We start from the raw sequence: 13,377 nt of genomic DNA on the forward strand, positions 1-13,377 counted from the left end.
TATGGCTCTGCCTTCAAGGAGTTCAGTCTTGCAAGTTATCTTTAATTTTCATTTTTGGAGATTTATTTTTAAAAGTTAATACACTCTTCCGAAAAAAATGATTTGGTTATTTTTATTGAAGCAAAACATCAGATACATACTTGCCAAATTGTTAGGAAATAAATAATTTCCATCTTCAAGTTAATATGTAAAGCAAGTCAGAACTTCTTAATTTGACAACCAGCCTTTATTAAAAGTCTTCCTGAAGTAGCACCAAGAATGGTTAGGAGTGTTCTAAAGCCAAAATTTAAATGGATAGAACAAGATAACTAAATTCCCCTGGTGATCACATCCAGTCCTCTAGCTTTAATACCACCTCTATGCTGAGGACTGCGAAATTTCTATGTCCATCATTTCTTGCCTGGAGTTTCATAACAGCCTTCTAATGGATCTCCCTGCTGTTACACTTGACTCTTTCACAGCCTCTTCTAAAGACGACAGCAGAGATCCACTCCTACTTAAAGCTGTTCAGTGGCTCATTTCAGAATATAAATCAAAAACATTGCCATGGCTTTCCATCCCTGACCTCAGCTGCTATTCTTCCTCCCCATCGCTCTGCCCCAGTCAGCTAGCTTCATGCAGGCGAGGCAAAGACACTTGCCTTAGGGGTTTTGCACTAGCTGGTCCCTTTAGCCACTCTTTTCTTTTCTAATCTCTTGTCTAACTCCATCTCCATCTCCTTCAAATCTTCAAAGATCACCTTCTCAAGGAAAATTAAATACTGCAATACCCCTTTCTATCCTGCCAAGACTCCAAATCCCACTTACCCTACCACATGTTCCCTAGAGCATTTGCCAACTTCTAACATACTGTATAGTTCACTTGTACGTTGTTTATTCTGTCTCTCCCTGATAGAATGTAATGAGGCTAAAATGCCACAAAGGTAAGGATTTTTGTATTTTACTCACTGATAATTGCAACTACCTAAAACAATGCTTGGTACATAGTAAGTTTTCAATGAAAAAGGCAGTGTTTCAGACTGGGAATATAGCGGTGAACGAGAGAGGTAAACTCATGGGAGCTCACATTCTATTGTGCAGGCCTGGTAAGCTGATTTCAGAGAGTAGTAGTATGAAAACAAACGCATTCTAATGTGACTTAGCATAGAAAGAACGGTTGGGAAAAGTCTAAAGAATTAATTTGAGCTGAGACCTGGATGATGATTTGGAGCCAGCCCAGTAAAGAGGTCAGGGAAAAGCATTTGAGATGGAGGCAACAAAACCTGCACAACACTTGGCTTTAAGAGCACCAGGCTGCGCTAAAACAAAACAAACAAACGGGGGTCGGGGGCTATCCCAAAGCTTTTAGATTCCTAGTTTCAACCCTTGGGCTCCTAAATTCCTCATCTATGATAAGGAACTATTTGACTAACTCAGAGGGCACTGTGCTCTGAGACTGAGGCATGTTTCCTCCGTCCAGAAAATCACTGTTACCCCCCACACTCTACCCCCATTCATCCAGCTAACTTAGGATTCATCCTTCAGATCACACTAGAGTTCACTCTCCCGGGGAAGCCTCTCCTCCCAAGTTGGGTACAGGACCATCCACTTGTGTGCTGCCTCAGCACACGATCTTCTCCCCGTGTTAGAAACCATAGGAAGAAAGAACTCAGAGCCGTTCTGGGTGGGTGGAAAACAGCAAATGAGATTCAAGTCTAATAAGTGTGATGGAAACTAAAATTTAGACTAATGAAACCTAATTTATCAAAAACCTAAGAAATCACAGATTCATTCCTAGAAGTTGTACATTTACTCCCTAAAACTAATGCAATCACAAATAAGAAAATCTCATAAAATTCTGGTCATAAAGGGTTGATACTACAAACAAGATCTGAGACAAGGCCTTAGACAGATGAAATACTACATACAGCTCCAGTTGGTATTTCTCAAGAAATAAGTAGAAAAGGAACAGAGAAGAGCAAATAAGAAATAAGGAAATGGTATTCCTATGAGGAAAAACTAAAATTTAGCTTGCTATAGGGTGATGAGGTCAAAAAGCACAAACTCACAAAAGGTTTGAATAGAATGAACTTGGATTCATCATAAAATAAGGATACTGAAACTTGAGTGTATGTGGGAGTAAAAGCTGGGGGTGGGAGCAGGTATGGCTGTTACTTACAGAATGAACAGTCACAATACAATTACTCCCCAAATATAACTGTTCTCCCCAAATATAGTAACAGTTGCAAGGCTTTCAATAAATTAATGTCTGGTAAGTTGTATCAGGAAAATTCTTTTAAGGCTGACCATCATGCTACCCTCAGAGCAGCCCTAGTGTCACTGTGAACTAGAATCCTGGGCTGACTGGACATTTGGTCTCATCCATAGTAGTCCTCATGCTTCAGACTGCTTGATCTATTTGGCAAACTATTTCTAAATGAAATTACTCTATTTAGGTATCCTCTGTCTCCTTTTTGAAAATCCTATTCACTTTGCATATAGCTGTTGGGGAGATATACTTCTACAGCCCTTCCAGCCATAACTAGCCTCCTTCCTTATCCACCTTATCAACATCTATCAATTCAAAATCCCTCTAAAGGAATTAATTATATGCAGAGTAGGCTGCCAATAATTTCTTCCATTTCTGCTTAAACATGGCTGCTTCACTTACGACGATGAATCTATTTCCTTTTCCCCTTGAATCTGAGCTATCCTTATTCCCTTCTTTGACTACTAGAATGCAAAAGTGACACTGCCAGTTCTGGGGCTGGCCCTCAAGGAGCCTGGCAGCTTCTACCATGTAAGAAGCCTCTGTAACTACCCTGAGAGCACAGCCACCCCTAGCCATTTCAGCCACTCCAGCTAAAGTACTAGATGTGTGTTGAGCCATTTCAGGACATTCCAGCCCCAGCTGAGGTCCCACCTGAATGCAGCCCCATGAGTGACCCAAACCAACAGCAGAAGAACCACCACCCAGCTGAGTCCAGCCAACAAACTATGAAATATAATAAATCATGTTTTAAAATTAAACATTTAAGCCACTAAAATTTTTTTTTTTTTTTTTTTTTTTTTTTTTAAGATTTTATTTATTTATTTGAGACAGAGAGAGAGAGCACATGAGAGGGGTGAGGGTCATAGGGAGAAGCAGGCTCCCTGCCGAGCAGGGAGCCCGATGCGGGACTCGATCCAGGGACTCCAGGATCATGACCTGAGCCGAAGGCAGTCGCCCAACCAACTGAGCCACCCAGGCGCCCCTAAGCCACTAAAATTTAAGTTGGTTTACCATGAAGCAAAAGATAATTAACAGAATTTGAACAGAATGTTAACTCTCTCAGGTATCTTTATATCTTGTATTTTCTCTAAGGAATAAACAGTATGGAGATTCTCTGCAACTTTCAGATAAAATGGCCCAAAGGAGGAAACAATCCAGAAAGTTCGTTTTATCATTATCCAATTCCTAGCTTCAAAAATTCTATACTTTATAGAGACTGTAAGTAAAAGTCAAACTAACATAAGCTTTCTGGAAGACAAAAATATATTTGTATAGGAAATGCTTCCTGCCATCAGATGCTAACAATGTATAACTAACTGAAAAAAGAATTACTCAAGAGTTTACAAGGTATTACCAAAACAAACATACATACAGGCCAATATCTCTGATGAACATAGAAGAAAAAAATCCTCAACAAAACATTAGCAAGCTGCATTCAACAATATATTAAAAGGATCATTCACCACGATCAAGTAGGATTTATTCCAGGGATGCAAGGATGGTTCAATATTTGCAAACCAATCAATGAGATACACCACGTTGACAAAACAAAGGATAAAAATCATATGATCACCTCAATAAATACAGAAAAATTTGACAAAATTTAACATCTGTTCATGATAAAAAAACTCTCACCATCACCAAAGTGGGTTTAGAGGAAATATACCTCAACATGATGAAGGCCATATTATGAAAAATGCACAGTTAACATCATACTCAATGATGAAAAACCAAGAGTGTTTCCTTTTTAGATCAGGAACAAGACAAGGATATCCACTCATCACTTTTATTCAACATAGTACTGGAAGTCCTAGTCTCAGCAATCAGACAAGGAAAAGAAACAGCATCCAAATCAGTAAGGAACAAGTTAAATTGTCACTATTGCAGATGACACGTTGCTATACATAGAAAACCCCAAAGACTCCACCAAAAAACTATTATAAGTAAAAAATGAATTCAGTAAAGTTGCAGGATACATAGAAATCATGTTTCTTATTATATGCTAATAATGAAGTATCAGGAAGAGAAATTTATAAAACAATTCCATTTATAATTATTCCAAAAAGAATAAAATACCTAAGAATAGGGGCACCTGGGTGGCTCAGTCAGTTAAGCATCTGAGCCTTGGGCTCAGGTCATAATCCCAGGGTCCTGGGATCGAGCCCCGCATCGGGCTTCCTGCTCAGCGGGGAGCCTGCCTCTCCCTCTGCCCCCAACTTGTGCTTGCTCGCTCTCTCTCTCTAGTGCTCTCTCTCTCTCTCAAATAAATAAATCTTTAAAAAAAAAATACCTAAGAATAAACTTAATCAAGGAAGTGAAAGACCTATACTCTGAAAACTACAAAACACTAATGAAAGAAATTTAAGGTGCTATAAACAAATAGAAAAACATTCCATGCTCATGGACTGGAAGAACAAATATTGTTAAAATGTCTGTACTACCCAAAGCAATCTACAGATTCAATGCAATCCCTATCAAAACACCAACAATCTTTTTCACAGAACTAAAATAATACTAAAATTTGTACAGGACCATAAAAGACCTCAAAAAGCCAAAGCAATCTTAAGAAAACAAAGTGGGAGGTGTCACAATCCCAAATTTCAAGATATACTACAAAGCTGTAGTAATTAAAACAGTATGATACTGGCACAAAAATAGACATATAGGCCAATGGAACAGAATAGAGAGCCCAGAAATAAACCTATGCTTATCTAGCCAATTTTTTTTAAAGATTTTATTTATTTGAGAGAGAGAGCACGAGAAGGGGGAGGGTCAGAGGGAGCTGCTGAGCAGGGAGCCTGATATGGGACTCAATCCTGAGACTCCAGGACCATGACCTGAACCGAAGACAGTCACCTAACTGGGCCACCCTTATCTAGTCAATTAATCTACAATAGAGGAGGCAAGAATATACAATGGGTAAAAGATGGTCTCTTCAATAAATGGTGCTGGGAAAATGGACAGCTACATGCAAAAGACTGAAGCAGGATCATTTTCTTACACCATACACAGAAACAAACTCAGAATGGATTAAAGGCCTAAATGTGAGACCTGAAACTACAAAATTCCTAGAAGAAAATATAGGCAGTAATCTCTTGGACATTGGCCTTAGCAACATTTTTCTAGATATGTCTCCTAAGGCAAGGAAAATAAAGCAAAAATAAAGTATTGGGACTACACCAAAAAACAAAAACAAAAACAAAAAACAAACAAAAACCAAAAAAACAAAAACAAAAAACCTTTTGCACAGCAAAGGAAACCATCGACAAAATGAAAAGGCAGCCTACTGCATGAGAGAAGATATTTGTAAATGATATATCTGCTAAGGCATTAATACCCAAAATATATAAATAACTTAACACCAAAAAATAAACAACAACAAATAATCTGATTTTAAAATGGGCAGAGGTGGACGCCTGGGTGGCTCAGTCAGTTGAGTGCCAACTCTTGGTTTCCACTCAGGTCAGAATCTGGGCTCCACGCTCAGCAGGGAGTCAGCTTCCCCTCCCTCTGCTCCTTCCCCCACCACCACTCGCACACACACTTTCGCTCAAATAAATAAATTTTTTTTTAAAAAAGTGAGCAGAGGACCCAAATAGACATTTTTTCAAAAAAAAAAAAAAAATCAGGATGCCTGGATGGCTCAGTCGGTTGAGTGTCTACCTTTGGCTCAGGTCACGATCCAGGGTCCTGGGATCGAGTCCCCTATCGGGCTCCCTGCTCAGCGGGGAGCCTGCTTCTCCCTCTGTCTGCCGCTCCCCCTGCTTGTGCTCTCTCTCTCTAACAAATAAATAAATAAAATCTTTTAAAAAAAGACATGCAGATGACCAATAGACACATAAAAAGATGTTCAACATCACTAATCATCAGGGAAATGCAAATCAAAACCTTACACCTATCAGAAGACTAGAATCAAAAAGACAGATAACAGGTGTTGACGAGGATGTGGAGCAAAAGGAACCCTTGTGCACTGTTGGTGGGAATGTAAATGGATGCAGCCATGCATGGAAGCTCCTCAAAAAATTAAAAATAGACATATCATACAATCCAGTAATTCCACTACTGGGTAATTACCCAAAGAAAATAAAAACATTAATTTGAAAAGATATATTGCACTCTTATGTCTATTGCAGTATCATTTACAATAGCCAAGATATGGAAGCAACCCAAATGTCCACTGACAGATTACAAATCAACCCAAATTAGTTAATTTTGGGGTTAATCAAAAGAGAGATTATTCAGACAGACCTTATCTAATCACATGAGCCCTTTAAATCTGGGCCGAGTGATCAGAAATGAAGTCAGAGACTCAAGCAGTGGACATTTTCCTGCTTCCCTTGAAGGAATAATTGCCATGTTGAGAAGGTCATGGTAGCAAGGAATGGTGAGTGGAGTTGAGAATGGCCACAGTCGGCAGCCAGCAAGAAAACTGAATTCTGCCAAGAATTTGAAAAAGGCCCTCAAACCCTGGAGAAGAAAGCAGCCTTGTATCACCCATGTGAGACACTGAGAACACAACCATGCCATGCCAGACCCTTGACCCATGAAAACAGTGAGATTATAGATATGTGTTAAGCTGCTAAATTTATGGTAAATTTATGGTAAAAAACAACAGAAAACTAACACAGGATCCCCAAGGACAAGGGTTATCATCTAGGGAAAGTAGAGGCCTGTGGTACATTAAAGCTACAGAAGCTATGATTCCGCCCTCTATAGGTTAACTTATGAGTGTCAGAGAAATTGCTGGTGGCCTAAATAGGTGATGTTGGGGCTTCTCCCAAATTCCTCACCATCCTTCAGCCATGCTCAGGCTCTAGAATCAGGTAGATCTGAGTCCAAATCTGAGGTCTGCCACTTACTAGCTATATGATCTTGGCCAAATTACTTAACTAGTCTATGCCTGGTAAGTCAGCAAAGATTACTATGTGTGTACAGTGCCAGTATGTATGAAAACACTTAACAAACGTTAGATGATGACAATTGCCATTACTTAGCAATTTTATGTACAGGTAAGAGGACTGATGGCTACGCCTTAAAATAAGATGCTGAGAACAGGGAGACTCACTTGCCACTTCTCTATTTCAAAATTCTGGAGCACTTCCTATTGTCTGTGTTTAAACTCTTTCGTATGACATAGAAGAAACCTTTACAACCTGACACTGTTTTCACCTTTTCACATGTATTGTTTATTCTGCTTGAATCAGCACCTTTGCTTGAAGCCTTTCACCTGGTTGGCCGCTCTCCCTTCTACACATGCGCCCTTATACACCCCCATTATCCTATATTTCAACTGTTAACCTGCCAATATTCCACTAAATTGCACATTGCTCGGTGGTCAGATTTCCATACCCACTGTCTGGCAGAGAACTAGGCAAAAAAGTGGGTAAGCCACACATTTTTAGAGAGCTGAATGTTCATTACTTCAATCCTCTAAGAAAAGCTACTTTCAGATGGAACTAAAAACCAAAGCTGTGGTCGTTGCTTCCATAGTACGAAGAGATGTTTAAACACTTGGCAATTATTTTTGTTTTCCAGCAATATGCCAGCGTAGGGAGGCTGTCAGGCAAAACTCTCATCCTCCTCTTCCCAAAGAGAAAACCAAAAGCATAATGAACCTAAACACAAAATGACACACAAAGCCAGAAGGCAGCCCTGAAATATCTAAAACAACCTATCTTACTAGAAGCTAGAAGCCAGGCTAGTCGCTTGGCCTACATGTTGGTTCACTAGAGAGAAGTGCTTCTCAATGTACATACCAGTCACCTGGGACTCTTGCTGAAAGGTAGAATCTGGTGGGGAGGGGTAAAAGAGCCAAGAATGTGCATTTCTCATAAACTGCCAGGTGATGCCAATGCTGCTGGTCTCCTGATACAGACCTCCAGCCTAGACCTGTGCTGCCCAGTAAGGTAGCCACTAGCCACATGTGGCTCTTAAGCCCCGAAATCCGGCCAGTCTGAATTTAGATGAGCTGGAAGTCTAAAATACATACCTGTTTTGAAGACTTAGTACTAAAAATAAAATAGCTCAGGAATTTGTACAGATTTTATATTGAACTAATACTGTATTGTATATAAGGGTTAAATCAAATGCGTTATTTCACTGTCTTTTTAAAAATTCCGTATGTGGCTCGCGCCTCACATATTTCTACCGGACAGCGCTGCCCTAGACTGACAACACGCTCAACTCTGAAGCTTCCACTAAGAATAAAAGAGAATCCATCTCTTCCCTTAAGTGTTTCGAAAACATACCTTTTATTTCTCAACTATATGACACAACCAGAAATAAAAATGAACTAAAATGAAAACCAAGGTTTTATTAAATACATATATATGTAAATATACACACACACACAGAGTCCTCTCATTTCGGCTTAGACTCCACCTAGAACACTACTTTTATCTCCCTCTGGTTCCCACGCCACGAGATCGAACTGCGTACGGGAAAACAATAACAAAAAAGCGGTCTCCGACCTGAAGCCAAACCAGGCTGTCCCGCCGCCCAAACCGAGGCTGAGAAAGCCGGTCGTCAGCGGGCAGCGCCTCCCGAGCTCCACCTCCTCCAGTGCCGACCTCCCCAAGATGGCGGGCGGCGGGGGCCGGCTTCCGCTTCCGGTGTGAGTAGCCGGGCCGGGGGGGCAAGATGGCGGCGGCAATAGGGGTCCGCGGCTGGTGCGAGCTGCCGCCGTGCTCCGGCCCAGGCTGGCTCCTCAGCCTTTCCGCCTTGCTGAGCGTGGCGGCTCGAGGGGCCTTCGCCACCACGCACTGGGTCGTCACGGAGGACGGGAAGATCCAGCAGCAGGTAGCGGCCAGGGCGTCCCTCTCCGCCCGCGCCCGCCCTCGCCCCGGGGGATTCCCAGGTCCGGCCCCTGGCTGTTTGGCTCCGCGCGGTCCCGCCCCCAGCCTACCTTCCCACGGTCCCGGCGCCGCGGCCCGCGCGATCCTAGTACTCAGACCCGGCGTAGCCCCCTCCCCATTTGTCCTCTGGCCCTCGCCTCAGCCTCCTGCAAGTTCTTAGCCTTCCACCCCTGGGGTAGCTTGCCGCGCGGGTAGAGTCGCCCGGCCGTGGGGGTTCGGGCTCTGGGGACATTTTGTTGGGCTTTAGAAATCGCAGATTCATTATCCTTGCCTCTGTTCCTCTCGGGCCCACCACGCGTCACCAGCCCTCCCCGAAGAAGTAGAAAGCATGTGGCAGCGCCGGGGTGTGCGCGAGTCCTAGGGCGGTGACAGCTTCGGCACCCCTAGGCAGTGGGTCAGCTAATGCTTCTTCCCCCCGTCTCCTCTTCCACATGTGTCGGGCTGTGGTGGTTTCAGCTTGTACCGTTACCCAGGTCAGCAGGGGCTCTTTAGAGACAACACACACTTTCCTTCCGAAGGAATGCTTGAAGATGCCTCTGGTGGCGTTGCCTGCATCTTTTCAGCTGAAACTGCCCTCGTTTCCCAGTGTACTTTGCACTGTTTCTTTACCTAGTTCCTGTGACCCAGCCCCGCAAGGAGGATATGTGATTTCCTGGATTCTTGTGTGCCCGAACTAATTGCTCAGAGGAGAGATTGCTTTTCTTACATAACTTTATGGTTGCCTACATTTTGTGAATGCTGCTGATTCCTCAACAGTACGTGTGTGTGCTCTGCTACAGAATCTTGGTAAACTTAGTGACTTCCAACACATGAGAGCAATCCTGAAAAGTCCAGCAAACATTTACGAAGTGAATTGTGTGCCCCATGCAATTTAGCTCACTGACCTCAAATGTCTTAATCATTATCGTGTGAAATTATGGACCTTTGGGTTGCATGTAATGAATGATGACAGGAACACAATGCCAGGTTTACTTTTGTATGAAGTGAAGTTCACGTGATGGCAAATTTTACCTCAAGTATAATGAGTGAGTTAAACAATTTAAAAATCGGGTTGGTATTGGTGAGTGGTTTTCAGTATATGTGAGAAAAGAGACTGGCTTTTTACTGGATGGCATTTTCTATATACGTAACTTACATTAGAAGAAATTTCCTTTTCATGGCCATACCATTTTAGATTTAAAAGATAGGTGTGTGTTTCAGAAACTCTAGAATTAAACACTGCTAGTTCTTTCCTTAACAAAAGGTTAGAAATCTTATGTGAGTCCTGGCTGCTTCCTCCACCCCCTTTCGTTTGTTTCCTGATGATAGTTTTCCCTGAGGCCCTCATGAAGGGATACGTGGAATTAAGTCACTCTTGCTGCAATTTGGGGAGCCCTTCTCCTATTGGCTCTTCTGCAATATTGTTTTTGGCCACAGCTATTTATACCCTATGACATTGACTTCTCCTTCCCATTTTGGTGTCCTGCCACTCAGCCAAGGAAGTAGCCCATCTGAAAAGTGAAAGCTGGTAGAAATGTATTATTTGCTGAACCTTGCAATGGGAAAGTAGAACCTGATTTGTTTAAAAAACAAAAACAAAACCACATTCTTTCTTTTTGCACATTGGATACTTATGTTTTAGTGGGGGGGAAGGTAGGGGTTACTGTTAACTTGCCTCAGAAAGGGAGAAATCTGAAGAATCTTTTGGAGATCTGCCAAGTACCCCTGCAGTAAGTAGTTAGGCTTAAAGTTAGGAAAGTAAGATTTCTTTACTACAAGCTTTTAAAAATTATCTTTTTCAGTGAATTTTCCAATACTTTGCTACATAGCATTGACAATGTTAAGTTCAGAGAACCACAAAATTTTATATCAGAAGAAATAAAGGTGGTGTCTACAGCGTAACAAGAAGAGGCTAAGGGGGTGCCCGGGTGGCTTAGTTGGTTAAGCGACCCACTCTTGTTTTTGGCTCAGGTCGTGATTTCTGAGCTCAGCATAAAGTCACTTGTTCCTCTCCCTCTGCCCACCCCCCCAGCTCCCCCACCCCCACGTGTGCACTCTCTCCCTCAAATAAATTTAAATTAAAAAACAAACAAACAGACAAACAAGAAGAGGCCAGTGGATTTAATCTGAGGGAAAAGCAACACTTATAAATAAAGTAGGAGAGTTGAATACATGATCAGCTTCTGAGTGCCACTCTGATAGTTGTGCATGCATTATCCATGCTGCCCTTCCTGGCAGTAATTTGAATGCAGGCAGAATCCAAACCTCAGTTTTGATTGTGATTAATTATCACATTTGTTTATGGTTATTAAAGAATTGAAAGATCCCTTTAGTATATGGATTTGGGTATACTGCAGATCTATTCATATGTTCAGAAACAATTAAAAGCTTTACATATATATAGGATATATATATATGTAAATGGTATATTATATATATATAAATGATATCTTAACTGACATACCAAATGCCTTGCTACTTGTTTTTCGTTATAATAGCTGAATGAGAACAGAAGGGTGCTTTAATTTTAAAGTGGTCTAATACCAGGGAGAGGGCAAAGAGCAAACTGAAATGGCAATCTTAGAATATTAGAGTGGCAAATACCTTTTGAAACTCTTTGCCTGATATTTAAACCTGTCCAAATTAGATATAATAGGTAATTGTTTTCCATAATGAACTTGGAGAAGTACTTATGAATTAAAAATCTGAATTACCCAAAATATAGATTTACACAGGGATAGTTAACATCACTATAGTTAAAGTTTTAAGTACATTAAGCAGTTCTTCCCAGGAGAAGAGAACATTTGTTTGGTTTTTCTATTTCAAGCCTTAGCAAATGATAAAGATAAGTACCCACAAGTTAGGGACTGCTGACTTGTGAACATGCAAATGTGTCTGAAGCCCTATATCTGTAAGGGGCTTGAAATGGGGCTTCAGTTAGAGCCGGAAGCAGCCATTCCTCCAGGCAGCCTCCTCACTGTCAGAGCTGTGGTTGCTTCTAGCAGTAGCAAGTAGTGAGCACTTGCTGTGGCAGCTCAGGGAATTGTTCCTTTCCACAATCCCTGCCTGAGCTGGGAAGCATGTCTTATATGTTTTTAGGTTCCATGTTTACTGAGCTGCCACTGAACTCCCCGGAGCATTGTCCAGGGAATCCTGGAGCTGGGATGTGAAGAGAATGCTCTAGTCTCTAAGTTCCTGTCCCACTGCAGTCAAGGGACAGCTAAGAAAAGGTGCTCCTCTTCTCTTCAACTATAGGTTTTTTTCCCAGCTTTGGGCTTTGGCATACCTCTGATCCCCTAGTACCCCCTGTACCTTAAATAAAGCAAGGATCCTTGGGGTCCATGGACTTAAGTAGTGAGCTATTATAATCTGGATTACTAGGAGGATCTATGTGTAATCAGGTCAATGGATCATTTGGTTGACTTCATTGTGAAGAATAGTCTTTAAGATAAATTTTGTGGGTTTTTTGTTTCCTTTTTTCTATTTTTTTCCTCATTAGTATGGCAACATTTATTTTCTATTTTTACCAAAACCGTCTGGAGAGTCACTTGAATGGAAGGTTAAGTGAACTTTTGTGAATTAGCCTAAGAGCCTAACCATTAATGTATCACATCATTTCTGTGGAAAAAACAACGTTCCATGTTCTAAATTACCAGCTAACAGATGAATTCCTGAAATGTTACCAGTTTGTCTTAGACTTATTGAATTCAAAGGTGGTACTTCTAGCCCTGGGTTCATTGCCTCTTGATAGTCTCTCTCTTTATAAGTGGAGGTCTAAAACTTGAAGTAAATAAAGAGTATAATCATTACCAACTCTGTCATAACATTATATTTATTTTCTTGGCTACTGTTTCCCTCTTCTCTAATCTTAGATCCATAGAACTTTAGATTTGGAAACAATTCTTAAAGGATATGTAGTACAACTCATAGGAGAGAATGTCGTCCAAAGTCACACAACTAATGAGTGGCATTTAGTGATAGCAGTAAGTAAAAATCTGTAGTAGCATGCAGGTGAGCACCTTGTACTCAGAAAGATTGAAGTACTTCCCCCCCGCCCCGCCCTTTCATAGTACCTACAAATGAAAGAATAGAAAGAAAAGAAAAAGGAAAAATGGGAATAATGAAGTAAAAAGTCTTCTCTTGGCCAGTTTGCTTTACCTCTGCAGAATATTTTGTGATGACTTTTAAGTTGGGAGTGGGTGTGAATTAGGTGTGAATTAATTTGGGGTTATTTAATCATCTTGCCTTCTCTCAAGCTAATGTGTTTAGAGTCCAGATCCTTTTAACTGCTTAG

At 41.2% G+C, this 13,377-nt stretch overlaps 1 protein-coding gene across 3 annotated transcripts in view; it reads left to right on the forward strand.

Annotated features, from left to right (window-relative positions):
- Positions 1-8,798: 8,798 nt before the first annotated feature.
- Positions 8,799-13,377, forward strand: part of TTC17 (tetratricopeptide repeat domain 17) — a 115,899-nt gene continuing 111,320 nt past the window's right edge. For all 3 annotated transcript variants that reach the window (XM_032413934.1, XM_032413935.1, XM_032413936.1), the window contains exon 1: positions 8,799-9,048. In XM_032413934.1, the coding sequence (XP_032269825.1) occupies positions 8,890-9,048 (159 nt within the window). In that variant the 5' untranslated portion in view covers positions 8,799-8,889. The remainder of the gene's footprint in view (positions 9,049-13,377) is intronic.

Source organism: Phoca vitulina, unplaced genomic scaffold (assembly GCF_004348235.1).
Source record: "Phoca vitulina isolate PV1807 unplaced genomic scaffold, GSC_HSeal_1.0 scaffold16, whole genome shotgun sequence".
NCBI lineage: Eukaryota > Metazoa > Chordata > Mammalia > Carnivora > Phocidae > Phoca > Phoca vitulina.